The sequence below is a fragment of the Mycteria americana genome, chromosome 5 (genome assembly GCF_035582795.1).
Source record: "Mycteria americana isolate JAX WOST 10 ecotype Jacksonville Zoo and Gardens chromosome 5, USCA_MyAme_1.0, whole genome shotgun sequence".
NCBI classification, from domain to species: Eukaryota; Metazoa; Chordata; class Aves; order Ciconiiformes; family Ciconiidae; genus Mycteria; species Mycteria americana.
The window spans coordinates 8,171,131-8,196,806 of NC_134369.1; the positions used below are offsets into that span (position 1 = coordinate 8,171,131).

At 39.3% G+C, this 25,676-nt stretch overlaps 1 protein-coding gene across 4 annotated transcripts in view; it reads right to left on the reverse strand.

Annotated features, from left to right (window-relative positions):
* Positions 1-25,676, reverse strand: part of MPPED2 (metallophosphoesterase domain containing 2) — a 110,982-nt gene that overhangs the window by 26,972 nt on the left and 58,334 nt on the right. For all 4 annotated transcript variants that reach the window (XM_075502048.1, XM_075502049.1, XM_075502050.1 and 1 more), the window contains one exon: positions 21,349-21,574. In XM_075502048.1, the coding sequence (XP_075358163.1) occupies positions 21,349-21,574 (226 nt within the window). The remainder of the gene's footprint in view (positions 1-21,348; positions 21,575-25,676) is intronic.

Consider the following 25,676-nt stretch of genomic DNA (forward strand, 5'->3'; position numbering starts at 1 on the left):
AACAGAGTGAGTCCCTGGCCGTCTTGGGGGGAACAACGGTCCTCTGTCTTCTCATCCCAGATTTGACAGTCATTTACAGGGACTGAAACTTTATCTCCCACTGAAATGAGGAGAAGCTTGCCCATTGATTTAAACTGTATCAAGATTTAATTCCAGGTGACTATTAGCAAGACATTTACTGCAGAGTTATTGCAAAACATATTTCACTGATGATAATGATACTAAAACATTGGAAATCCATGAAGGTGGAAACAGAAGGACCAGTCCAAATGCTCACTGAAGTCAATGGCAAGATGAAGTGAGCTCTGGCTCATACCTTGCTTACAAAGCACCATCTTCTTCAGAGCTAGCAAAATTTTACACAAAGGATTAGAGGCATGTTACTGATTATCTATATAAAATCCCCATAGAATAAGATGTAAAAAGGAGTAGACGTGAATGGTGAAAACACAGTGAGGAAGCAGGAAGAGAAGACGTAAGACCATGTTTCCCTGAACACGGACTGTTACTGACATGCATTCAGGGGAGCCGCTTACAGCAAATGACGTTTTTCACACCAAAATGTGCAGGATGGTCTCCTCTGCTTACTTTCAGCAGCCTCATCGCATATTTGAGAAATCAAGCATAGAAACCACAGTCTGTAAACTTCTTTGCTTCAAGTTTTAACAGCAACTTCTCAATCCTGAACAGTTACAAGTGCAGTGTATCTGACCAGGAGCCCCAGAGCAGCAGCATGAGATGGATTTTCTGTTCAGAGCCTGGGGAGCTCCCTGTGCTGCTCGGCTACCTTGAGGGCAGCTGTTTTAAAGAATCACCATACCAATGAAAAAATCTAGTTTCTGGAACAGAATATAAGAACGAGCAGTTTCTATACCTTTACCAAGTTTGCCCTTTCTCGTCAGCTTTTGCCGGAGTAAAACAAATTCACCTAAAATATACCATCAGAGTGCGGTGAGAGGAGAGTCCAATATCATTAGAATCAGAAGCATTACATGAAAGCTGTGATATGAAGTCACAACCCCCTCCGCCTCCACTATTTATTCCAACTAGAATAACATCTTTTGCTCACACCAATATTTACCTCCTTGTCATTTAAAGAGGAAAAAAAAAAAGTCAGATCAACTTTTAAATTAACTTACGCACCATGCCTCCATCCATGATTAATAAGGATAGTTAAGAACAGCAACAAAAGAAAAACCTAGATTAGTGTAACCGTGCAGAATTTCTTCTTCAACTACAGCTTATTCCTCAAACAGTAAGATTTAATTGCTCATGTTGTAAGGTCAGCTGTTACAAAATTATGATTATCAAGATTTTTAATGCACAATTCAGCATGACGCTTCTGTATGAAGGGCCAGTGCTTTCGACAGGTAGGCTGAATAACACAAGGAACTTCCATTACAGAAACAAAAAAGGCAAACAAGAATATCTGTGAGACACCCCTGGGGAAGATTTACTGCAGTGCTTGCTTGCTATCAGCCTTGATGGACTGAATCCATCAGCAAAAGCACCACCTACCCCACAAGCTTCTGCAGACTTTGTGAAGAGCACTACAGCTCTCCAGAAGTTACAGCTGTACACAAGTTCACCACGTTCACCTCAATTTGCGTCAGGTGCGTTCCAGAAAGCATCACACAAATCCAGAAGTACAGAAATACTGAAGTTTAGCTTACTGTGTACGCGCTTTTGGTTTGCAATGAGTGGGATTGCTTCTTATTATCTGTTGCTAGTTTCCACTATTCATGATAGAAGAATGCTGATGTCTTCACTCTTTTATCGCTTGCAAAAGGCATTCAGTCTCCAAAAATATTTCTGACTTTACTGATTGGTTGCTTTCTTGTGCAATTTATTTTAAATAAGTTTCCATGGGAAAGGATATTTTGGAATACACTATTAGAATAATTAACAACTAAAATTAAAATAACCATGGTGGAATGCCATTCAAAACCTTCAGCACATTGTTAGCATAAACTTCTCATATTGTGTAACTAAACATAAAACCAAGCGTCATAAGCAGCTGCAACCCCTAGCACAACGGGGGGGGGGGGAAGACTCTACTACGTAGAAAAGTAGGCATAATGAATTCTAGTTTATATTAGGTACATTATTACTGTTTTGGACAGCTAATTATTTTTAACATTTACCCTCAATCTGTAACTACCCACATGAAGTCTACACTTGCAATAACATATTAAAATCATTAATATCCTAAAAAGTAAGCAGTGTTTAATTGCTCCTAAAGTTAAAAGCCAAGCCACTGAACTGGCAGAAGTCCTCAAATAAGCTCTGTGAATCACAGTTCGCTGAAAAAGATTTTTTACAGGATTAGTCTCTGCTTTTGGGGAATATATTTTTATTTTAGCTCATACAAGTAGTTCATATTAATGTTTAATTAAAATGGGGAAAAAAAAAAAAGACTTTGAATCGGAAAAGCAAAGGTGCCACCTGCATGACTAAAATCTATGTATGAAAGACTAGGTCCATTATCTCTGCAATCTTGAAAGACTAGCCTGACCAGAACAATAGCTCAGTTTAAAAACTGAGACAAAGGTAATACTTGGTAATACAAAAAAGAAAAAAAAAAAAGAAAAAGGAAAAAAAAAAAAAGGAGATAAAATTTGCTGTAAGGAACTTACTTTTTCTTTATGTATTTGGAAGTTTTCAGGCAGTTTTATTCTGGTAAAAGAACAAATTTTAAACCATTCGCTGTGTTCAATCATAAGTTAATTCTAATTTGCACCCAAAGACAGCTTGAATTAATGACAAAAAAAGAGTTTTAAAAGCGTAAGTCATCACTTTATAACCAGAAAAATTTAAAATGCGTAGATAAAAAATATAAAGTGTAAGAATGTAAAATAAAAATGTAATGACTCTAACGTATATTAAGCTATTCTGTTATTTAAATAAGAGTAAGTAGCATACCGTCCAAAGTCAAGAAGAATGGAACGCTGCCAATCAGCGACAATCAGCTTTCTTCAAATAAATAATCACTCATAGATTTTTAAGAGGTACAAAAGCGGAAACAAGAGTAAAGCTAATTATAAAAATCACTTAGACTTAAACTGGCCCACCCTGAAAAAAATTAAACACTTTCTTTTACAAACGGGTTACTTGGCAAATGGTAACATTTCTTTTCCATCTGCTCCCAAGGAATTTCCATAAGTAATACTGTCTACCTAATCTTTCTGCAGCTCCTTTACAGTGCCATCCAATGCTCTACTTCCCACAGCATGCCCTCGCTCTGCACCTTGCCCCTGTTTATCTACCTTATCAGCTCAGGAAGAAATTTCAGCAAAACTCTTCCTCTGGTCACTGATATCTCTGGGAACTGAACCCATTAAGATATTTCTGACCCCTACTCATGCTATTTTAACTGTCTGATGTACAGGAAGGAACTGATAAAAATAGGATTACAATGCCCTTACAGATGAACTAGCAGGAGGCTTGATTGTGATTGATGCCTGAATAAATATACAATAACAGGCCCTACATTTCAACACTGCTTTTGATAGAAGGTAAGAAGAAGTGTCGGTTTTCACCGCCTGGACTGCAGGACTCTCTTCTCAAATACCTGGGAAATGCCTTTGATGGAAGATTGAATCTTCTACTTTTAGTCTGATTTTAAATACAGAGCAGGAGATGGTTATTAGTAGGTAGGAATGAATATTAGTATTATTTTGTGAGGTACAAAGGTGCATTTCTTCCCACAGGTGCTTACATGTGGCCCACCCTCAAGTTCAAGTGAAGGTCTAAATTCCTTTGAAGTCTAAATATGTTCCCCACAGATACCCAGTCCCAAGGTGGGTCTATTGGAAAAATAAGCAACATCCTAACAGCTCCGTGGAAAACAAACGGGCTGGACTCGGAGTGTGGGGTGGGGAGAGGAGGGCTGGGATTGCCCAGGTCTTTGACAATTCATCACTTCCTTGGGAGAAGAAGTTCTCAACAGGCAGCTGGGTACAGACTTCGTCTGGGGAACGTTTTCTAATAGTAATGGCACATTTGCCAGCCCATTGCTGGGTTCAGAGAGCAGCAAGAGAGCACAGTACTTCCAGCAAACAAGTTCAGATGGTTTTCCCTGACTCCATTCTACTGCAGTACAGATTGAAGCCTGCCTGCATTCTTCTCATCTTTCTTAATAAACTAATTATTAATGAGTGATGTATTTACCATCCCAAACAGAAATTTCAGGAAGTAAACTCAGTGCACAGTTTTTATTAACCTTCCTCTTTTCGGAGAAGAGGGCTTCAAGTGTCCTGAAATCACACGTTATCAGCTCCCACTTCAAGTAACACAGCTATCTATTCCACTTCAACAGTATCTCAAATACGCCCCTTCTTATCCTGCAAAAAATAGACACCTACTTAGCTTTCCAGTGCCATCCAGCCAAGTGCTTAAGCAAGTACACAAACTTCAAGCAGGCAAACAGCCCCACTGGCTCCTTCGAAATCATTCATGAAAATAACTCTGCATCTGCTCCGTACCTTGCTGGATCATCTTGCTAAAAATAAGTTAACAGTAGTACTTGGCAATTTCACAGTGCTTCACGTGCTGAAACTACTGTTCAAATGGCAAGCAGTGAGGAAATCATATAAATACTATGAGCTTCATTTTGTAGATGAAGAAATTAAGGCAAAGAAACCAGTTACTTGCTGCTCCCCGTACAGTGAGACAGTGTCAGAGCTGGGACTCCCCTTCCCTGTTCCCTCACCCGTACGCTCCATCCTTCATCCTTCGGGCATCCACGTGGCCCTTTAACTGGAAGCACAGTCAGCATACACAGCAGCTGCCTAGCAGGCTGCAGGTCTGCAAACAAACTTTAAAAATGAAGTTCCACCAATTACTACAGTCTGCAGCAATTAATATAGATCAAATAATATAATTAAAAATAGTCGTATTGTTAAACTGTGATACATACCAGCACAGTATCATTCAAGAAGCAGTAGAAGCACCAGACCTCCTTGAAGACACATGTTCTACTGGTGTAGTAACTGTGCTAACTATTCATTTCAAAGGCATTTCTGACATGCATATGCGACCAGCTATCACAAACCATGGACGCCCTTTAGAGCACTCACTCTCCTCTACACCAAGAACCCATGACCCAACAGTTCGCCTCCTGAAGAAACCAATGCGTTTATTGTGTCTCCTTACCCACTTGTCTTTCTGAAATATGTCTGAATTAAAATTATTTCACAGCGGTCACCTATGTGAAATTGCCTTTCACGTACATGCATAAACACAAATCACATGGCTTTCTGATGGGAGGGTACAGTAACTTCTTAATGGATTTCTCCTCAAGAGTTCAACACACTAAGAACATATGACAGCTAAGTAACACTGTTTAAAAATATCTCACAGCCACTTTCCATTACCTGCCTTATACAGAAAGCACTTTAATTCAAATGGGACATCCTTACGTATACAGAATTACAAAAATACACCCCAAACCTGTCACTCCATCTCTCACTATTCAGTATTAGCAGATCGTACTGAAGTACTAATTCTCTTCTGAAATCATCATTCAACAAGACAGTAAATCCCATTTTAGCATACCCAGCACTAGATCAAAACTCTATCAAAACCCCAAACCAAAGCACTGCAGCAACAAGATGCAAAGCCTTTATGCAGTATAAACTTGGCCCGTTCAAAATTTGGAGCACAACTGCAGAAGTAACCGTGTCCCTCCTGCAGTTAGCACACACTCCCTATTTTATGCCCTGGGAAATTAATCAGAAACTCTGCTGACTTGGAGGAAGTCACTATCAACAGGTAATATGGCAGAGCTCAGACCCAGTATTACCGATTGTGCAAATGAGATTACGTTGTCTCCCAACCTCCCTTCCCTTCCCCAACTTCAGTGGGATTTAAATGCTTGCAGGGTGACATCAAAATCGCTCTGTTTCAAGTCATTTAATACAGCACCTCACTGCTTAGTGCCACTGGAGAAGTTGCCCTCTTCCGCAGGAAGGAGCAAGAAGTCCCGGCTCAGAGCAGTCAGCAATGTTATGAGCACCGTGCACGCCACGAGTGATTTCTTCGTTCAGACTGCAGTACTCCCCAGCCCTAACCAGCCAAAAGGTAACAACAAGTGCTCTGGTTTTATGCTACTATAGCTCTGGATTAGCACAGTCGTAAATCAGGGCTGTGACCCATATTTTAATACCTTTTTTCTTCTCCTGGTTATGATGATTCAGTTGTGATTTGAACAGCATGCCATTCCAACCAAGCTGTGACAAATAAACTCTCCACACTACATGTTATAATGTAAAAATTGATTTTTGCACTGAGCTTGTAAAATCAAGCCAAACATACATAAAAGAAACAGAAATTTCCCAAGATCGTTTTTATTCAACTGCTGAAGACACAACTTGTTATTCAAGTTCATACAGATGCACATAATGTAAATGGAAAAAGTCAGGAAGAAACAGATTTTTCCTACTGCAATTTAAAATATCTCTGAATTTGAATGAAATATAAATTCAGTGGGCAACTAACCAAATGATACCCCCAAGCTGCACAGCAAGAAAGCACTTAAACCCATGTTGAACTTAAGGACATGCATACATCTTACAAATTTCCCAAGGATGAAAGTGTGCACTTAAAACTAAGGCAAGAGTTTACTGTTGCTTTTGCAAACAGGTCAATGAAATTTCAAATAGAGAGAGATATATATGTCTATTGTATATGTGTATATATATACACACATACATATACATATATACATATATGTCTATTGTATGTGTGTATATATGTATATTCAAATATACATATATACACAAATATACATACATACATATATATATATATATAAATATAAATAAAAATTACAAAATAACAAAGCTCTGCCCATGATGACTGCTGACAAGTAAGCAATAGACAATTCAAAGCTTGAAATATTAACAGAAGAATTCTATCTGGAGTACTCTTGTTTTCAAAATCAGATCCTCGAGAAGCAGTGGGAAACGTGGTGCTGATCTATACACCGTGAATTAAGGAGCGATACTGAGAATTATCTCCTAGCAAGTCTAAATTCAGCACAGAATAAAATTACGGTGTAATTGGGGTGGGGGGCTGGGTGGGGATGGAGGAGGTGTAATTGCTCTAAAAAAGGAGATTATAACTACTCAGCTGCTAAGATTTCAAAGTGCTCCAAAATCATAGCTCTATTTCATCACATTTAATTTTCGTAAATACATTAAATTCAGTCAAGTCAGTAGATGAAAATAATATAGTAGATTGTATCATCCCAGACTTTGGCAAAATGTGATACAATCCCTTTTCAAAAACCTAAAATTGGCTTGCCTGTGAGGACTATCACACAGATGAATAGTGGCTAAAGGGCTATAAACAAATACATTACAGCAGCACAAGGGAGGTGCCAGTGGATTGCCACAGGGATTGGTATTAGGATCAGTTTTATTTAACATCTTTATTAATGATCTGGAAGAACGGGTAAACAGTACGTTAATTAAATTCACAGATTTCAATATAGTGAGAGGTGTTATAAACATGATAGTGGGGAGAGAAATTATGCAAAAGGAGGTTAGAAACACTGAGAGAAGTACGAAAACGGGATTCCTTCTGAAAGAAATGCAGGCTAATACATCTGAGAAGAATTAAAAAACATAAATAATCAGTGAAAGGAAGAAACTCAAAAGCCATTAAGCTAAAACAGAAGACCTAAGGGCAGCAGCTGACAGCAAATTATGTATGAGCTTGCAACATGAACGGGAAAAAGAATAAAATGATCTGGGCTACACACATGGATGTATCACAAGACATCAAAAAAGACACCGCGATGCAAGTCCGGACTTTCTGCAGAAGCAATGAAACATACGGTCACCACACTACATCAACTAGCCAAGTATCTCTACTCAACCATATAGCACATTAGTGACATCCATGCGGAATACCAGGGTTTGGTTCTGAGCCTCTTCTGAAGATTTAAAAAAAAAAAAAAAAAAAAAAATACCCCAACCAACCCAAACCCAACACCCAGGAATAAAAAAACCTCACCAGAAATAAGAAAGAGCAAAAGAGAAAAACCCGAAAGGATTACAAAGATTGAATATGTAATGCAATCGATGCAGGGGCTGAAAGATACAAGAATATAAACATCACAAAAGGTGCAAGAAACCTTTAGGCTCATCTCATCAAATATGGTACAATTTGTGTTTTTTTAAAACTGAAATGAACATAGGAGGAAGGTAAGTGGAATAATAGTTCCCATTAGTAACACCTATTACACTAAGGAACAATCTCGAAAGGAATTAAGTAAAACTCCTTTCCTTCACTCATTGAAACTGGGCAAAACATTCAAAAATATAGCATAGGAGACAATCCTGCGATGGCAGAGTGACTTAATAGGTCTTTTCCATCTCTAACTTCAATGATTCCATAAGAGACAGTAAGCAGAGAGACAACCCTCTGCAAAATTAAATCACTGGGAATCAACCAGAGAATGAAAATTAAATCACAGTAAAGTATTTTCTTCTTTGTAAGCATTAGCATTAATCACATGCAAAAGCAAAATATTAGTTAATCTGATTCTCTGTGCCTTCCAGACTCTGGTCGAAATGAATCAATGCAGGAAGAGTGATTTCTCTGATAACTGGGGAAATGATAAGGAGGGAGGAAAAAAGAAGAAAGAAGAAAAAACCCCAGTAGAAATAGCTGGCGAAAATGAAATGACCAAAAGAGGACTAGAGAAAACCATGTTATGGGGCCTATTTCTTCTGAATTCCTAATAAGAACAATACATGTAAAATTTCACAGCGGTAGCTTTGAAACAGCATTATCCAAAGACAGCTAGAATTGGAAAGCAAATCACCTTGGACAGTACAAACTATTACTAATTTGTTTAAGTGACTGTTGCTACTAGTCTGTAAACCTCTGAAAAAGGGCTTTACTATATGGGACCTTCAAAGGGCTAGCCCTCCGTAACACCTCGCGTTTGCCGCAGGGAGAAGGTGGTGGTAACCCAGAATCCCAGCTCCTCCTCAACCAACACAACAAAGAGCGGGCGCCGTGAATTTGCAAGGCACGATACATTTGGGAACCCCTTCTCCTTAATTGCTGTGAAACAGGTTCCTGGGGCGTGCGCAAGCCGCTCACTCGGCTACTTGCGTCAGGATCACGTCAGCCACGAGGCACAACCGAAGGCATTACATCTGCACTGCGTCAGCCGAGGGAGCGAGGTGTCACGCTGGCATTTCCCTCCGCTCTTTAGGCCATGAAAGGTCGAGCTGGGCAAACCACAGGCTAATGAAGCGGTTTGTAGCTGGGGGTGAGGCAGCACAAAGCCTTTCAAATCAGCGGTTAAATGATGGCACGAAGCAGTAAGGCAGCAGTTCTCAGTGTGGCCAGCAAGAATTCAGGTGTAGGCTTCACTGGAAGTCAAGACTGGGGCAGTTTTGCGAAGGCTGGTAATTTAAGCTTGCGCGCTAGAGAAATTGAGGCGTGTACAGAAAAAAACGGGCATGAGCACAGCAAGAGGCAAGCACAGCTGCTGAGGCAAACCCTGCTGCCTCAGGGCCAGGGTTTTTTCCAGACAGCAGCCTAAATTCTTTAGTTCAGTGGCAGACTTTATTGAGCTGGCAAAGAAATTCGTAATCAACATAAGAAAAACTTAGAAAAAATAAAGCCAAAGGAACAGTATAGAAAAAATAACTAGAGGTCTGGTTTGTTTCTTCTGATACATTTTAAAAATAGATACTGTCCTCCTACGGGGAGGAAATACTGTATTTAATGAGAAGCATAAATCATTATGCTTTTATAGTTAGTAATATCTTCTATAATAAAACTAGATTAGTTTCTCACTACATATGCTGTTTATTGTTCAAATTTTACGGTAAGTTCTAATAATGGAAGTGTTACAGAACAGTTCAGTTCGAGTTTTTTTGTTTATATTCCACCAACTCTTAGATTATTTTTTGTTATATATACACATCAGCAGAAATCTGTCTGGCTTTCTACCTACTGCAGAAAAATACACACTATCTTAAATGACCCTCTGAACGTCATGGGGATAGATTTATCTTTAAAACTCTATAAAAGAGTTTAAAACTTAGCCCGCTATTTGTGATCAAAGCTTGACTTTTAATCCTTGCGTTTAAAGATGGGGCAGGTTCTTCTTATTCAAAACGCACTTAGGAAGCGGTTCTGCTGTGACGGGATCCGTCCTGCAGCTGCTGGTTAGCTCTCTACCAACGTGTAGCCACAAATGTCACGAACTTAAGCAATTTTCTATAGGACTCCAATTATTTTCCTCTTTCTATTTTCCCCATCCTAGAGCAACACAATCAAGACGTAAACACAAAGAAAGTGCAGCAGACACATTGCTGATTTCGTTGCCATTTAAGCCAACCCTAGCAGCTCTGTGCCACGGACTGATGAGGAAAGCACATTAAGCACTTGCAACAGAACATCCAAGTAGACCTGTTTTGCAGCCTGATTAATAGAAACAACCTCTAAGGACTAATCACAAGTCGAGCCCTGTTTTGTAGATTAATAGAACAAAGGCACAAGAGAATAGGGAAGGTTACAGGACTGGAATATAAATAAGAAAAGGTGTACACACTAGGTAGTTTGACTGCTAGTAATTATCAGCTAAAGGCACATCCTTACGGTGAGGTCTCGCTGTTCTGTGCTAAAGCAGCTCACTTCCCAATGGATGATCAGCCTCTGCATCTCTGAATATTTTATCTGTATTTTAACTCCAAAATTTATGAAACAACAACAACCTTTCTCTGAAACAAAACATACTTTCATCTCACATTTTAAGTATCACTTAAATTTCTGTTGATATTAGATGATTATAAAATTTGCAGGAACTATACTTTTCCGTTACACACACACAGATCAGCGAATACAACACTGGCATATAACAAGTGAATGTTACTCAGAACACTGCTGCCACTGCAATATGGTAGCAGATGCTAAGACCCAGCAGAGATCCCACATACCCCGTATCTGGCCCTGCGAGGAGGTGTGTGGCTCCTGCCGTGCCATCCTGAGCAGCAGATATTCTACCTCCTGAGGAAAAGGTACTCAGCCAGAGAAATGTCCTACAAATAAATCCCTTTGAAACGAAATGCAAGATAACGTACATTTTTTCATTACCTGGAGTTTTGCTAATGTTCAACAACTATTAGAAGTTATGCATGTACGATGTGGAGTGTCTACACAAGTAGCATACGGAAAATGATGGAACTTTTTCATGCCTTTGAGGAAAACTACTTCTCTGCTTTTGAAAGTAGTCAATTTGATTGGCTGTAACAAAATGCAGCGAAGATAATGGCAATACAAAGTGCTGCACCCGTCCCTGCTTCAGAGTCCAAGAACAAGTGCAGGTTCCACTTCCAGCCAGTGCTTCATTAAAAACATGGTATCTGCTGTCCAAAATCCTGCATGAACTAAAAAAGTCCTTCTAACTTCAGGAGGGACAGATTTCATTCTTTATGTTTCAGAGCATCTCTTTATCTACAGGAAGACTAAACAATACACTGAACTCTACTAGAGTGATTTATACTTTACTTACTTCCACATTTTCTAAGCTTTCCCAAAAGCTCTACCTCTTCCAATGCTATACACACAAGAACATAAGTAATGTCAGTCGTGAACCTCATAAATCTAAGAGTTTATAAAAAAGGATCTTCAGGTTAGGCAGTGGAAGACACTCTTAAACCAGTATTTTCTAGGTTTCTCAACAAATATAAAACCTGTGTTATATTCACAAACAGAAGAGGGAGACAAACCTACTAAGAACTGAGAAAACAAAATCAGATACCCATAAACCTGGGGATTACAGTGTATTGGTGCATCCCATATTAAAAAGGGAAACACTTTAGGACTACAGCTTTCAGAATAGCACTCAGTTTGCCTTTCTCCTCCATCTTCCTGCGATGCAGGACACGGAAGTGTCCCAAGCAGTCCAGATGGAACACGAAGAGAGGTGTTAAAGAGAACACCTTTCTTGCAGTTTCTTTTTATTACATCCCCAGTTTTGGAAACAAGATGCATTAAAGTCTGTGCCAGGAAAAGGAGATTGAAAGATTCATCCATCCTTATTACATAAAGCTTTCTTTATATAAAGTTTGAGGTGATACACAATCCGTAAGTATATTCTCAGGGTACAAACTTGTAAACCTTACTCAAGAGGGCAATACAGTTAGCAGCTGCAAGTATCAGCTTTTGTTGGTAAGATACACTGATTCACATGTGCACAGAAATAAACTGGCTTTTTGAAGAACCAGATCACACAACTTTCTTGTCAGTCCTACCCATCCAGCAACTGCTGCTGAAGCATCAAAACAGAAGGCAAGAGCTCTCCAGAAGCAGAGGATAGACAAGTTGGCCGATCTGCGGATACAATGCTCAAGTACTCACAACATTACTCGCAAAATACATACGATGACACATGTGTCAGATGATTTCAAATCATCGTGAGCTCATTTTCTAGGAAGCATTATTTCCTTTGTCAAAGTAGCCACAGGCACAGGGTTTCCAAGCATGACATGCATTTCAGTATGTAACGCAAACAGTGAAGCACGTATATTAAAGGATACTGTTTTTAGTGTTTATCTAAAACGCTAAAGAACAGGAACACAGCATGGAGCTACTAGGTGGTAACTCCCATTACTTTCTCCCAGGTATACCATGCACGCAGGCCATAAAACAATGTCCTTGTCTGTGCAAAATTATCTGAGGAGGTAGCAAGGCATCGCAGCTTGTGAGGCCTTCTGTACTTACTCAAGGGTGTATGCAACTCAGCCACATCTACGAAGGTGCAATGATAAGCTGTTGACATCTTCCTGCTTGTAAACCACTGCTTAAGCCTTCCCTCTGCGTGCACGTATACAAACATAGCTCTCAGCCATATTAAAATTTTGACATTTAACTAGTAAAGTCAGAAATGTCAGCAACTCTCATACTTGGGATGCACACAGACCATAATATAGACTAGCACCTAAACATTTTAGAGGTGGTTATAAATACCCAGCGGTCTCATTGATTTTCAACTGAATCCATGAGTGTTGACCACTTCTGAAGTAAGGTGCCAGGTCTATTCTACTGAACGGATTCTCATGAAAATCTGATGAATGTAGCTGTCACTCTTGACCTTTATGTCTATGCTCAGATTCACGATCAGTGTTCTCTTATTTGAAGTGCTTGTGCAATTTTTGCTTTATTTCATAGCCTCTGTGAATTACTTTAAGCATTTCATACACATGTCAGGGTAAAGTTAGCATTCTGATCAATAACTATTAAATAAATATGACCCAAATCATCTTGAAGACAGTCATGAGAAATCTTATCCTTCACTGGGAGCTAACAAAATTTAGTCACTTGCTACTTGACTTACTTCTTGTATTAAATCGAAATACAGTTTTTCGAACTTAATTTCTCTTCCATTTCTATTGCATTTTACCACCATCACATCATGTGAGCTTTATCATCAGCTTCACCTGAAGCAATGTAAATTCTTCCAAATTTTTTCCTCTTTGTCCTGAATAGATGAACTATGAAGCAAACTACCTGTAGACTACACCTGTTTCACATTCCTGACAATACACAGGACAAGACCTACCTTCTCCCCTGTCGCCCCCCGCTCCAATCTCATTCATTTCACCGCATCTTGTAAAGACACTTGAAAGTATCCCTATTTTTCCAATTACAACTTAATTCAGCAAAGCTCTGAATATGTATATCTGTATTTAACTGATAATTATATACTTAATTAAAGCTTATTGCTAATCTGAGTCAGTGAAACTACCCATGTCTCAACCTTGGCACATTTAGGTACCTTGTTGAAGTGGGAGGTTTTGGCTACATTTTTCCAGCGTGGGTCGACGCTCGCACTGTGAAGGTATCACCCCACGTAGACCCTTCTCACTCAGGGTCACAACTCCTGGCTTAGAAATGATTTGTGCATCCAGTACTTTTAAACCAGCAGCACTGCTGATAACTCCCCACCAAATGGGGAGTGTAGTCATGTAGTCTGCCTACCCCTACAACAAAGTCTTGGTCTCCCACTCAGCTCCTCGCTGGGGTCCTGGTTTCTCTGGCTCACCAGCTCCTCCAGAGGACTCTGAACCTCCTCCTGCTCTGTGCTCCATCAGCCAGGCCCTGCTTGCACTCTCCCACGTATCCTCCAACAGCCTCCTTGCCTGTCACTCAAAGCATTCAGCTGCTCCCTCTACCACAGAGGGGCAATGAAGGAAAGAAAGTAATGGGGCTTGAAGAGCACCATCCAAAGCAAAGTCCATTCTGATGTCAGCTTGTCAAAGCTCAAGCCCCACTCTTGCTTCTCCACTCTCCTGCTCTGCAGGTGGCTGTCCTCGAGTGAAACAATTCTTCAGTTCATCTTAACAGCATGGAATTTTCAGTTTTGTCTTTCTCCCCTTCTGTACTAGACCACCACAAAGAGCTATGGCACACATACAGGTAGACAAAAATGGAAAAGTAGGAGTCGTGAAGTGCAGAAGTCACACGGAAGAATTTATTCAAGCAAGCATCAACACACAACGCTGAGTCCAATCCTGTAAGGAACGGCGTATCTCCACATTTGGGTTAACTCTCTCCTCCCCTCCTCTTTCCCCAGCTCCCATTCTTTAAGACAGTTCAGCCCTCCTCCCAAGATGAAATCTGTAGCAGCCAAGTTGAAAGTGTCAGGATATTTGTAGTATATTCATTAATACCTACTCTTCCTAACTCCTTGCTGGGTGCAGATGCTTTCAGCGTGCTCAGTGCACACAAATACCACGTTGACCACTGTGTCACTAGTGTTCAGCAAAAGGAAAGCAAACTTCTTGCTTCTGGACAGCTGGCAATCGAAAAAAACCAAACCAAAGCAAGACTACAAACAGAAGCACAACTTGTGGGTTTTGTATGGACAACTTGCATATCAAAGTGACCTCACTGTTGAGCAAACCACACGTCAACCTACGAACAGGAGACCACCATAAATAATTAGCCCCTCAACAGCACAGCTCACGCTCCTTCTGGCTCTCTGCTTTTTTGCGCAGCACCTGCTGAACTCCAGGAAAATGGAGCGGGAATTAAGAGACACAGAGCAGATTCCCACAACCATGTGTTTGGTACTGCTCTGAAGGAGTTCAAATCCCCGTTTCCACACTAGGAAAGATTCAAAAGAGTTAGGAGAGCCACCATTTTATGTCTGTTTTAACCGGCTAGACTTCCACCCACAAATAGACACAGTTTGTGTGTTACACTAGTAATGAATACTTTAAAGTTCTTATTCCTGCTGAAGTCAAGCCTGAAGGAAAAGGTTAAGACTTCATGATTTGCCCCAGTGCCAGGATGCAGAGCTTTCCAAAGAATTAGCTAGGGCAGGTTAGCATCATAGTATTAAAAATGACTTATGAGATAATATATTTAAAATTACAAACATTCCACTATTTATTTATTAAAAAAAAAAAAAAGGAAAGAGAAAGAAAGAAAGAAAGAAAGAAAGAAAGAAAGAAAGAAAGAAAGAAAGAAAGAAAGAAAGAAAGAAAGAAAGAAAGAAAGAAAGAAAGAAAGAAAGAAAGAAAGAAAGAAAGAAAGAAAGAAAGAAAGAAAGAAAGAAAGAAAGAAAGAAAGAAAGAAAGAAAGAAAGAAAGAAAGAAAGAAAGAAAGAAAGAAAGAAAGAAAGAAAGAAAGAAAGAAAGCTTTTAAAAGCAAACAGGACAATTTTTTACTTAGAAGTGAATCTGATATCAAAGAGACTGAAGAAAAATCAGCAACATTCCCAACAAGGCAAAAAATGTAAACAAACCGCTGCAATTCTAGACCGGGGGGAATACATTCTTCGATCCTAAAATGAGAGACTTGAAGGACAAATGCCAAGAAAAATGAAACAGAAGCCTGCACCTTTAAACACAACCATGCTACAGTGGTGGTGTGTTTGTTTAACACACAGACAGCAGACTTCAGTCTTTGCCAATACTTTTCTCAGTTGCTGAGTTCTACTGCATAAACGCCGGAATTCCCGAAAAACTGGTACAACACCAACAGCCTTGTCCAGTCTCCCCCCGGTTTCCTCACTGCTAGAGAGCAATGAAGAACTTTATTGCTGAGTAGTCCAATTTCTATTCCTCCCTTTTGTAGGGGCAAGCTAATTGCCAGCTAAGACTATGAAAATAAAAGAAATGAGATCCATTCCAACCCATCAGTATATCTGAATCCTATCATGTGAGTTGCCAATTGGTTTTCCAGTCCTCACGCTCAATATCTGCTGTTAATTTGCTTGCTATTTCAAGAACTTGAAGACTGTCAGCAAAATCCATGATGCATTACAAAACTTATAATTGAAAAGAAAAAAACAACATCTGATGCTTTTCTGACAGGATAAACACAAAGTCTGAAAACACTGATCAGAAGAAGGGAGATGTACTAACTGAAGAGCTATTTGTATTAAAATATGATTGCAAAAGAAGCAGCGAAAGAAGCAGTTACAGAAATAAGTTCAAACTTATGCAAAACCATTTGATGAACCCCCCAAATTTTCCACTGGGCTAAAGAGAGAAGAAAAAAAATTGCACAAAACATTATTTTTAAAGGAGATGACTGAACCTGTCTATACTTTCTTAAGGCTGCATTATCTATGCCAATTAAAATTGTGCTTCTGAAAAAGAGTTAAGGCACTTCCTCTAGAGTTACTAAAAAAAGCAAACGAAAGCCTTGGCTTCGCAGAGGTGAGCGATAGTGAGCCGTTTGTTCTTGACCTCTGGATCACCCTACAGATCAAATTCTTGGACATAAGAAAAACCCACTAGTATTCATTAAAAGCAACTGGGAGGCCAGCTTTGTGCTTCTGTTCTTGAGACCTGAACAAGCTACAACTTGACAAATGTGCAGGATATTGCTGAACAATGCTGCTGTTCCTGTCAGAAGGGAAGAGCTTTATCCCCAGCTTCATTCAGGATGAATTGATTTTCATCACAATGATGCAAATCGCAGATTTCAGTCGTTATTTAAATAATCAATTTTCATCTTTTACATTTGTGCTTTTCAGTTATTTCCATAACGTTGATTCCGTTAACCATTAAAATGCATTGATTTACATCAAATTAGCTTTTATATTAAACATTTTCTTCCCCCAAAAAGATTCATCTATCTATAGTTATCTAAACAAATATAAATGCTGAAAGCCTTGGGTCTTCAGTTTTACTTTTCATTCTGCTAGATATGGGTGGAATTTGTCCATATATTTTAATAGCTAAAAATAATGTAAATGATTGCTTTATTAGATTATTTTATACTTATGGCTTGTGACATTTTTTGTGGAATTTTTATGGAGAACAGAATTTAAAATCTATAAATAAGCCTATTGCCTCGTTATTCATGGAATTAACTACCATAAATTTCTACGCACACAAAATAAGGTTTATCGGAATACTTTTTCATTTCAACTATCTTTGTCTTTCAAAGAAACCAAAAAAGCTACCTGTAGAGCTGAACAGCAGAACAAAATAAAACAGAGAAAAATAGTCTCCCTGAACAATTGTTTCTGTCAAAACGTGGTTTAAACAAATTCTGGCTCCAGTTAACTGCAGTTCTCTGGTGGTTTGAATGCTTTTAAAGCTTCATTAGAAAACAGACATTGCTAGAATACTTGTATTCGAACGTCGGTAACATTATAGTAAATTCAGTCCTTAGCATGGATGAACAATTTCAAATATAATTTTAAAAAAACACATATTTTAAAACAACATTTGAATTTAAATAAAACTTATACGTATTCACTTATACATATTCAGCACCTGAAGCTGCTGTCTAAAAACAGACTGTCTGTCCTTATGCTTTTATAGATACATCAATATGAGTTATGCTTACATATACTTCACAAAGGGAGTTTTAAGATTCAAAAATTCATATCCATTACTGTTTGTATTTTTTGTCCTGTTCAATAAGTAGCCTCAATCTCAAATTTCCAAAGGAGAAAATGTTTCTATTGGAATCTTTAAGGGTTTTGACTGCACTTTATGCAAAATATCAGTTATTTTCCCACCAAACAAGCCAGGTTCATAGGACAAAGTCAGAAGGAAGAGAAAGGAGGGAAATGTTTTTGTGGATTGTTACCTATAGACCAAATGGAAAATCTTCAGCCATTTTGCTCCTTCAAGGTACATCAAAGAATCTCCTATTTAAGGTGTGAAAATGTCAGTTACATTCGCCACCTCTGAAAATGAGCAGAACTCTGAGCGTGATTCATGTCCCACCCTTGCTCTTTTCTCTTTTAGGAGCTGATACTCTGTTTTCAACTCCCCTCCAGCTAATGCCATTTAATACTCTCAGAACCATCAGGCTAAATTCAAATTTTCTGCTCCTTAGAGGCTGTTGATATGCACCACCGCACATTCCAATTGCAAATACACATGAATGCTCCCGTGTATTGTAAGTTATTTTCTACATACAAATTCTACTAAATTGTAAGTTAGGAGGCACTACTTGAATTCTCTTAGGTCTGTAGAAAGCTTTCAGATGTACCATGAGTAATAACATGTAATGAATATGGACTGATATTTCTTTTCTGTAGTAACACTGAGTTGGCAATTTACATTTTCTAAATAGATAGATGACTTATAGCCAGTTTTCCCAGTCTTCTGGCAATTACTTCTTAGAAACCCCTGACAGGCTGAAACCTCCAGAATCACAGCTGTTATTCTTGGTTTGATCCCTCTTTTTAAATTAAAACCAGTAGCTTTATCAGCAAATGAGAATTTTTTCCCTCTGGAAATACTTACAAAAATGCACATAAATTGAACATGCCAACTTATCTCATTTTAGGGTTGGAGCATCTTCTGGGTTAATGACCAGTGTTCCACTCTGTGACAGAACTAATTGGGGTAAGGAGGCCATAAATACATACAAAACCCCCATAAATTCTCTTCGTTTGGGGTAATCTGAAGATTTATAATAGTAGAGTGAGATGTGATTGGAGGGGAAGGAGAAAAAAATTAAGAAGTGCTAACAGACTTGTCTGATCGTTCTGTCTCCGTTTCCAGGCACAGAACAGATTTGGAACAGATTTTTCCATTATCTGATGTGACTTTTCCTTCCCCTCAAAGACCAACTAAAATGCAGGAAACTAGCTGAATTTTCACATTTTCCAGGAACTGTCATTATAAAAAAACAGAGAGAGAAAGAAAGAAAAGAAGACTCTATCCTCCAAACGCAGACTAGCTGATCTAAAAAGCTGTATTCAAAATGATAGCCTCACCTCCACATCAACCACTGCTCAAAACAGGCTTTGACAAAAGTTTTCCACAGCTGAACACAAATTAACTTCTCTCTCTTCAAGAGAGAGAAGTCTGCACTTGGTTGGAGCTCAGCGTGCCTTTCGAGCAATCTAGCTTTATTTCCCATTGATCACTAATTGGAAAAATCTAGTTATCAATGGATTACAGGGAGGAATAATTAACATTTATCTTCCATGACTAGGTCAGAACACATATGCCATTCGCTCGTTAGCGTTAAAACAACTCAGTTCCTTGAGGTGGCATCCCTTAATATTTCGGAACAAACATTCTCAATCCATGTGTATACCTGCAAAATGAAAGAACTTCTAAATGCAGTTGGAGACAAAAGGGTAACAAGATTGCCATTATGGATTCGGGAAGCAAAAGAAGGAAAAAAAAAGATCACTACATTTTGCCAGTACATATAAATGTAAATGTAAAGGCATATCACATGGTTCTCCATTTTAGAATACCAAGCTCTCTCTTCTCCAAAAGATACTTTTCCCCAGACTGGGATTCTACATTCTCCTCCAGATCTCTCCAGCAGCTCTGTAGTAAGCAGAGTTCGGGTAAATCTGCCCCAAATAAATCTGAAAAGATGTCTACACTTCGCAATCATTGGATGCCTGCAGAATACAAGCCCTCTGAGTCTGAGACATACATATGAAAGAAGCTGAACACAATCTTAATCTCGGCAGCTAACTTGCCACCTCACACGACTGCTCACCTTGCAGCAAGTCTCAAATTCACCTCACACTACCCAAGGCCTTCATGTGCCCGGTCTTCTTCTGTGGGTTATATGCTGCTATACTAAAAACGTTACTTTGAAATGTCTTTAAGAGATGATTCCTAATCCGAATTAAGATCATCTTTCCCAATTAGCTGATACTGCAGGATTTAGAGTTCTTGGGTTTTTTGTTTGTTTGTTTTTTAGCTAAGCGATGTCAGGCTGATTTTAACTACTTGCTAAAGGCGATGACTTTTAAATTAAAAAATTAATTTCTTAAGTTAAGAATGTGAGGTACAGAGCTAAACCACCATTATCTAGCCAGCACTAATGGACACATATGACCAAAAAAAGGCATTGTCAGAAGCATCAATGTGTGCGGTGTTGTATGAATCACCAAGGCCTGCGGACCAAGTGCACAGTCAATAGGCATGAGATGAAGGGGAAAACTTCTAATGTCTGTATAGGTTTGCCCCACTCTTTGGTGCAACCCCTGCCATTCCCCCTTCCTCTCCTACTTTCACCTCTAAAGCAAGCCTGACGTCAAAAATATAAGTTATAAGCTTATAATAAACTCTTCTTATAGGTGTGCATAAATTAGCATCTAAGTACTTCAGCTGACAATTGAGAATGCCAAGCAGCATAATGATTATCACCATCACTGAAGTTCAGATTTCTGGTACAGCCTCAAAGGGTTGTGGCTGTTGTTAGCATGAGGATTTAAAGCAAGTGCTACCCAAGACTCCACAGAGAGGTTATCAGGCATCACAATTAAACACGTAGAAAAAACAAGGAAGAGTCTCCTTAGTACAAAACTGGACAGCAATTTTTCCTGCATATGCTCGGCACAGGGGTGGAATGAGATCAAAACTGGCTTGAAATTTCGTTATCACAACTTTACAGGCAACAGAAAACAATGCCTAGAACTGATCAGAAGTAACGCTTAAAGCACCTGCTGCCTTGAACCTTTGTGCTGTGCGGGTGTTAATACTACTATACTAATCTATTAGCACAGTAGAAATAAATACCTAAACAGCACACAATATAATGGAGCTTCCTTCCCTGATACATACTAAGACACCACTGCAGTTAATCCACAAGCAGAGTGGATATTGAGTCCACAATTTTTAAAGTGCATTCAGCAGGCAGAACAGAAATAATCACAATTCTTTTTCTCTTATTTCACACATATGGCTAAATATAGCCTATTTATCCACAAAAAAAATGTGGCAATTGCTTCAGAGCGGTTTACAGCTAAGTTCGATACTGTTCTGCAGGGCAATGCAACAAAGCAGCTTCATGCATTTTCAGCAGGAATGATTCCTGCTGTGGTTCAAGTAATAAACAGCAAAGAAAGTTTAAATTGAGACTTACCACGGGGCACCATATATTCGGAATCCTTTAACCGTTATCTCTGAATCTTGTAAGTAAATACTATTTGTCAGGAGTGACTGAACATTGTCAAAGTCCTCTGGTTTCAATTTGGACACAGAGGGAAAGCGGTAGTAATCTTGTTTAACAAGGTCTGCCATGAATTCCTTATCAAATGTCAGTTCATGATTCCCAGCAATCACTATTTTATATTCATATGGTAGGTTTCCTGAAATAACAAAAAAGAGGACTTAATTAGCACATTTTCCTCCCACACCAGCATTGCCGGCACAATAAGTAGACAGCTAGCAGTGACAGAATGAAATACCCAAGATCTGTGTGCATCTCCATGTCGAGCAGAAGTTATTAATGCTGCTTCTCTTCCATTGAATAAAACTGTGTTAAAATGTAAAGTAACATCACACAAAGCAATGTTATCATAAAAAGCATTAAACAAAACAAGCTGGTAGGCACCAAACCAGCTCCAAAGGTGGCATAAACCACCACTGCTCCCTTGCTTTCAACAGATGACACACTGATTTAGATTAGCCTAAGATGTGGCTCTGAGTCCTACCGCTTAATTCACGCGACTGGGGCAGAGTCAGCAGTCCCGAGTCCTAATCCACAGGAGTGACCCGCAGTGAGATACCCAGTGCCTGAGTGGGTGGGTAGAGCGGAGACTGCAGCGTGCCTCACAACTATGTCGTGAGGGTACCAGGCACGGGGTACTGAATCAGGCTGCTGGTGCTGTTGGTTTTTATTATGCCATTATTTGGATGAATTCGTATGGAACCTAAAACATTTAAGTAGTGGCATTTACTCCCAGACCTAGCCTGTTCTCCAAAGCTCCAATTCACTTGCAATGGACTTTCACATCATTATTATTATTGTTGTTGTTTATGGTAGTATGTCATTTCTGTAAGAAGTACACATGTAGAAGAAACCATGAAACTCAAGCAAATAAGACATATGGTAGGAAAAAGGAAATGTGGTTAACTAATTTACCATGAGGGTCAGAGATAAAGAGTACAGGCTTGATCGCCTCAAGTCAGGGCAACTATTTCCATTGTTTGGAACGAGGCATGGATCAGGCCCATGGAGCCAGATTTTTGGAGTTCAGAGACAGATTTTCAAGCACTTGGTACCAACAACCAGTGCCAGATCTTCCAAATAAACATACTGGGTGCTGAGCTCCCTTAAAAATATGGCCCCATACTGTGGTATCTTCACAGAAGTTAGGTTCTTTTACAAAATCTGTCCCACTGTGACTTGCCAAAAATCATACATAAGTTTGCATCAAAGCTAAAACCAGACTCACATCTCCCTTCTACTGCCTTCACCATAAGCCTGATTTCCTAGTCTTACACCAAATCATTCATTTTGGGGTATATTCCTAATAATAATTTAGAAAAGGTTGGTTTTGGACACCCCCCCTCCCCCCCCAGCAGCAAAATGCATGTGGAAATCTATGGCTCTGTCTTCCAGTTCTGGCACTCCCAACATCTGCATTGAGGAACATAGAATCGGATGCTATATATTTCTCGTGAATACAGTTCTCCTAAACAGATGTGGCTTTGCTAGTTTAAAACTTGTCTTTCAACTTTCAAAACTGTTTGGGTTTGTGTTTTTTTTAAAAAAGTAAGTTTCAAAGTAAAGCTGTAAGTATTTACAACAAGATTAACTTTCCCCTAAAGAAGACTTAAGGGGAACCAGTCAAAACCCTCTGCTTTTCAATATTTACAGCACGGAAACAGGAATTACACAAGATATGTATATAAGCATCATTTTTGCAAAATTAGTTAATTCTGGATAGAAACCAAAAAGCTATAAATCCCCTGAAAAAAACAAGCAGACATCTTCATAGACACCTCACATCTGAATAAAATGCAGATCATACATATTCATAACTCTCCGCGGTGCTGCGTTAGATTAAAAGCTGGGGGAGATGCAATAAATGCTCCTCTACAGTTTATGCCTCACTCTCTTCCCTCCCCTTCCCCATCTCTGCTACTTGATGCTCTGCAATTCATTTTTATTTAAAAACTCGATGTGGCAGGTACCTACAATTCCTGCTTTCTGCGACTCCTGGGCACAAGGTAAAATTGCTATTTTCTCCTCTCTCAGGAAACATAAAAGATACCAGTGGCGTGAAATTTGATACACTTGTCATAACTATCAATCCCCCAAAAGAAGCTAGATGTGATTAAATTCTCGGAGAAGTAGGATGGAGAAGTTAAATTCAGGCTTCTGCCAAGTTCTCAACATTTGCCCGTTTTAGCAGAGAAAACTTCTCATCTTACTGGATAAATGTTCAGGTTTTACACTGTCTCCCATGCATTTTGATAGATTTGAAAATCAGCACATATTATGTCCAATTAAGTCTGGAACATTTTGCTTGAAGTCAATGTTTTTTTATCTTGACACCTTGAAAAGAGGGCTTAATTTGAAGACACAAAGGACACAAAAAGACAAACCAATGGTGACATCAGTGATTATTAAAACATATAAATGTAATGTTATAGATGTTATATCAGCACCTGAAATCTGTAGGGAAAACCAAACAGTATTTACTGCAATTGGTGTCAGGACAGCTGTTGATTTTATTAAGGCTAAGCAGAGGCTCCGCTTGGTCAGTTCTTGAGAGCCAGGAAGGTACGAGGGAGCCGGGGGTCCTTGGGAGAGAACAGCCTCTCCCCGGTGCCACCGGGGAGCTCAGGGAATGAAACCCAATGAAACCCAAGGACCAACACCAGGACTGAGGAATAAGGCGAAACGGGCCCTGGAGGAGAAACCCCACGGGGACCAAAGTCCTCCAACATCTACCTGTAAGCTCTAGCTCAGCGGTACTGCACACCCATAGCCCGTGAGCCGGACGGTAACCAGCGCTGGCTGCGGCTGTAACGGCTGCAGACCCAGGTCCCCCGTCCAGCAGTGAGATGAGTTGTGCTTCACTCCATATTTGTACATACCTTAATATTTACCATAGGATGGGCACCAAGGTCGGACCACGCTTCCCACTTAGTTCCCGAAATTGATAACCAGTCACATTTTGCTTTCCTTTTCCGGAGCTGGCCCGGGAGCTAGCAATGAGCAACACCACTCATCAAAATGCAAACACGTCAAAAGCCAAGCCCAAGCAAAGGGGAGCACAGCAAGAGGAAGTCTCATCCATTTCTTTTCTCCTCCCTGAGGAAAGACTATATAGCACTAATCACAGTAATAAATTACCTGCAATCAGATTAGCTATTTATTCATTGCATTCAGGTTTTCCCTTCCTGAAAGGCCCTGTGGCAGTGCACAACATTCATTCTCTCTGATACAATTTGTGAAATATTCTGCTGTGTTTTCTTTAGGCAGTCCTGCCCTTTGTCTATAAGCTGCTGACCTTCTGTGTTTAATATGGAAGCATGAACAGGCACACACAAAAATCTCCTACTCCATGGTATTCTCGTTTCATCTTGACCAGATTAATCTCTGCATATCTACATCTGTGCTGTCTGTACAGAGAGAGAGGCTGTAGCACAATACACAGGTTGAAAAGCATTTCCTCATTTTCCTTCACTAAATTTTTGTTAGTTACATTTGGTCTTTATTAGTCTAATTTCCTATTAAATTTCTCATCATGCATCAGTAATAGTAGTCATTCTAATTTATACTGTGAATCTAGAAAACAGATATAAGGAATCGCTTTCCAAACTAGGAAAAGAGTTTGATCTGTTTGCTGGGATGAGCACTTCAGAAACCCCAATTATCAACTCCCAGAGTAATAACTGAGTTTAAATTAAAAATACTTAAATGTTTAACAGGTGAGATCAAAAGGCTAAAATTACAGCTACTAAAAATGATGATTAGGGCACCAAGTCTGTGAAGTAGAGTCACTTATACTGGAGTATTTTAAATCCTATATATTTATGTGTATATACACACACAGGGTGCGCCTCTGTGTGTGTGTGTGTGCATACCTTCAACAGATACTTATATTATTTTGGCTAAGATGTTTTTCAACACCTGCCCTCAACAGCAGAAGCAAGGGCACAATGTAATCATTGATCAAGAAAATACTGCAATTAGACAAGTTGTTCTCTTCTGGAAGACAAAAGGTCAGCATCACTATTCCTCAAATAAAAGCAAAGACAGTTAACTGTGAATAACTTGTAAAAACAGAACTGTTTACAGTAAATACATTAATCTGGGAGTCTCAGAAGAGTTCTGTAATAAGTCAACCCTCAAGCTACAGTCCCACATACCTTTTTCCCCCAAGTGTTCATCCTCACTCTTGTGCCACCATGCCTCTTTGCCAACACGAGGATTTGGTGGCTGCAGAGCACAGT